Source organism: Apaloderma vittatum, unplaced genomic scaffold (genome assembly GCF_000703405.1).
Source record: "Apaloderma vittatum isolate BGI_N311 unplaced genomic scaffold, ASM70340v1 scaffold25155, whole genome shotgun sequence".
Taxonomy (NCBI): Eukaryota; Metazoa; Chordata; class Aves; order Trogoniformes; family Trogonidae; genus Apaloderma; species Apaloderma vittatum.
This window is the reverse complement of record NW_009716865.1, coordinates 1-2489: the sequence shown is the minus strand read 5'-3', so window position 1 is coordinate 2489 and position 2489 is coordinate 1. Positions and strand designations below refer to the sequence as shown.

Here is a 2489-nt window from a genome sequence, read left to right as displayed (position 1 = left end):
AAGCGGCCACAAGGCTCCCCAGGCAGAGGGCATGGGCTGGCCGGCCAGATTCTGGGTGACTTCAGATTTGACAGAAAACTCACTCGACTTGCTAATGAAAGGAAGTCAATTTGTTTTCTGCCAGCGATATCAGCATCGGGGATTAGACAAGAGAAGGGGGAGCTCATAGCTCAGCCCAGCAGGAGGGAGTCGGGATGCGCAGGGCACCGGAGATGCCCAGGATCTCCTCACCCAGGACAGTGTAGCAGACGGTGCTGAGCTCTTGCAACCTCCACCTCACAGCATCCACAGGAGCTGTGGGCCCTGGCTGCCTCCCACCGTGCTCCACAAGGGTTACTGCACCCAGAATCCCTCACAAAGCCAACAGCACAGCCTGCATCTGTACACTAACAAGTAGAAAAGACCCAAATCCATCTCCCTGCACTCTGCTTTCAGCATAACCTGAGAGCAGAGCAGAAGAGTGGGACTACTTGACCTTTAAAGGTCCCTTTCCAAACCAAACGATTCTAGATTCTATGATAGGCTACTGAGGGCAAGTCACAAAGCACAGCTGGGGAGAAAACAGGGAGGAAAGAGGGTTTGAGACAGTTTTCTAGCTCGCTAGTGCGGCTCTGACTGAGGGAGATCTCACGCAGCCCTGCTGCAGGCTGGCCAGCCCCACCAAGCCGAGCACCAGGAGGAGTCTGGAGCCCCTCGTCCCATCTCTCTCCCTGTCCACATCGATTCTGTAGCTCTTTGTTCTGCCCGACCAGCTTCCAGGCACACCGGTGACAGCTCCATGTACAAATTACCCTGTGTCCTCCCACAGCTATCCCTGCATTAAGCCCTGGGGAGGGTTTCCCCATGCATGCGCACCCTGCCTGTTTTCTGTTTGGCTCAGGCTGGACATCCCCAGGCAGCTGCCCAGGCACGGCCAGCACTGTGATTTAGCTGACATAACAGGACAGCAGCTGCTCCTGGCCAGCAAACCTCCCACGGACACCAGCTCCTCTCTGGGAGTATGCAATGCAGCCAGGGATAACCGCTCTGAGGAGCTCCTCCAGCCCCTGATCCCCTTACAGAACCTGGCAGAGAGGATGCTTCGGGCAGAGCTGGGAGCTCTCGATGCAGCACCCACTTGCCTCCTCTGGTGCACATTTCCTAGGGCTCCAAGCGTGTGGTGCCTTCACTGCCCAGGCGTTTGCTGCAGCTCAGCACCTTCTGCTAAGGTTATTCAGAGCTCAGGCACTTGCTTTTCATGTATGAGCCCTAACTATGAGCCAGGGGAGATGGATGCACAAGGATCTGGCTCTCCTCTCGGGGTGTGGGGTCCCTAACCCTTCCCTCTGCCAGCAGACAGAGAGGGAAGCAGACTCTGCCTGGCAAAGCAAGAGCAGGTGAGCAAGAGTCAACTCCAGGGAGCAGAGATCCTCCTTTCCTGCCTGCACTCACCTCACCTGCCAATCCTCTTTGACAAATACCTGCCAGCAGTGTTTGTTCGCTCCCCACTGCATTCTTAATATCAGGCAGAAAAATTCCTCTTAAATCCTTAATGTCTCATACTGATCCAGAAGGCTAGGATCCTGCCTGCGTTCAGTCTGGCCAAGCTCTCAAGCTCTGCTTTCACAAGCAAATCTCATCCTGACTCAGGACAACTGAACCTTTTGTTTCCAAATGGTTGCAACTGCTGCAGGTTTGCAGAGAGCAGCAGGGCAGCACAGCAGATACTCACTCTGTGTCGGCACAGGCTCCCCACTAGCATTCTGGCTCTGGTTGGTGAGGCTGAGGCTCTTCAGGTTTATCTTCCACTTCGGAGACTGCGTTTTGTTGTCTTTCAGGTGTAATGGGATCAGTAGATTGACCTAAAAAAACCATACGCACAAGTCAGAACAGTTTTATCTCAGCTCATTTTCAACATTTACTCAGGGGAGCCGATTGGCCAAGACGCCAGCCGCTCCCCTGTGACCAGAGCTGGGGCTGAACTTGCCCAGAGACCTCAAGGAATAGGATATACCCGAGGCTGGCAACGCCAGGAACAATTGTGGTTTCTCACACCCATGCTAACAAGTTTATTCTGCAGATAAACGCAAAGGAAGAGCCCAGAGAGGCTCTGTTCCCACACACCAATTCCTCCTATTGCTCTGTGCTCAGAAAGCTTGCAGTTTTCTACCCTTGCGCCAATGCTGTGGCACAAGGACCAGGGCCACGACCTTTGCAGGGTGCCCAAAGCCCGCGAGCAGCAGCACAGCCCGTTCTGTTTTTTTTTTGTTGCTGGAGCCGGGTGCCAGCCGGGCTGCCGGCGTGGTTCATGCCGGGGTCTCTGCAGCTGCAGCCTGGACAGGAGCTCACCTTGCTCTGTAGGCTTTTAATTTGCAGATTCTGCTTGTCCAGCTTGTACTGCTGCTGCTTGATCTTCTGTAAGAGCTCCTCAATTCGCAAGTTCTGTGCGTCCATCAGGGACTGCAGGAAAGAACCAGATGAAGCCCGCAGCTCTGGGCAGGTCCGGCTGC

The 2489-nt window shown here is 54.6% G+C and overlaps 1 protein-coding gene across 1 annotated transcript in view; it reads right to left on the bottom strand.

Annotated features, from left to right (window-relative positions):
* ANGPTL4 (angiopoietin-like 4) overlaps nucleotides 1-2439 on the bottom strand; it is a gene marked incomplete at its 5' end in the record, with an annotated part of 6591 nt that extends 4152 nt beyond the window's left edge. Inside the window, 2 exons of the mRNA XM_009869699.1 lie at nucleotides 1725-1841; nucleotides 2329-2439. Of these exons, the coding sequence (XP_009868001.1) occupies nucleotides 1725-1841; nucleotides 2329-2439 (228 nt within the window). The remainder of the gene's footprint in view (nucleotides 1-1724; nucleotides 1842-2328) is intronic.
* Nucleotides 2440-2489: the final 50 nt, after the last annotated feature.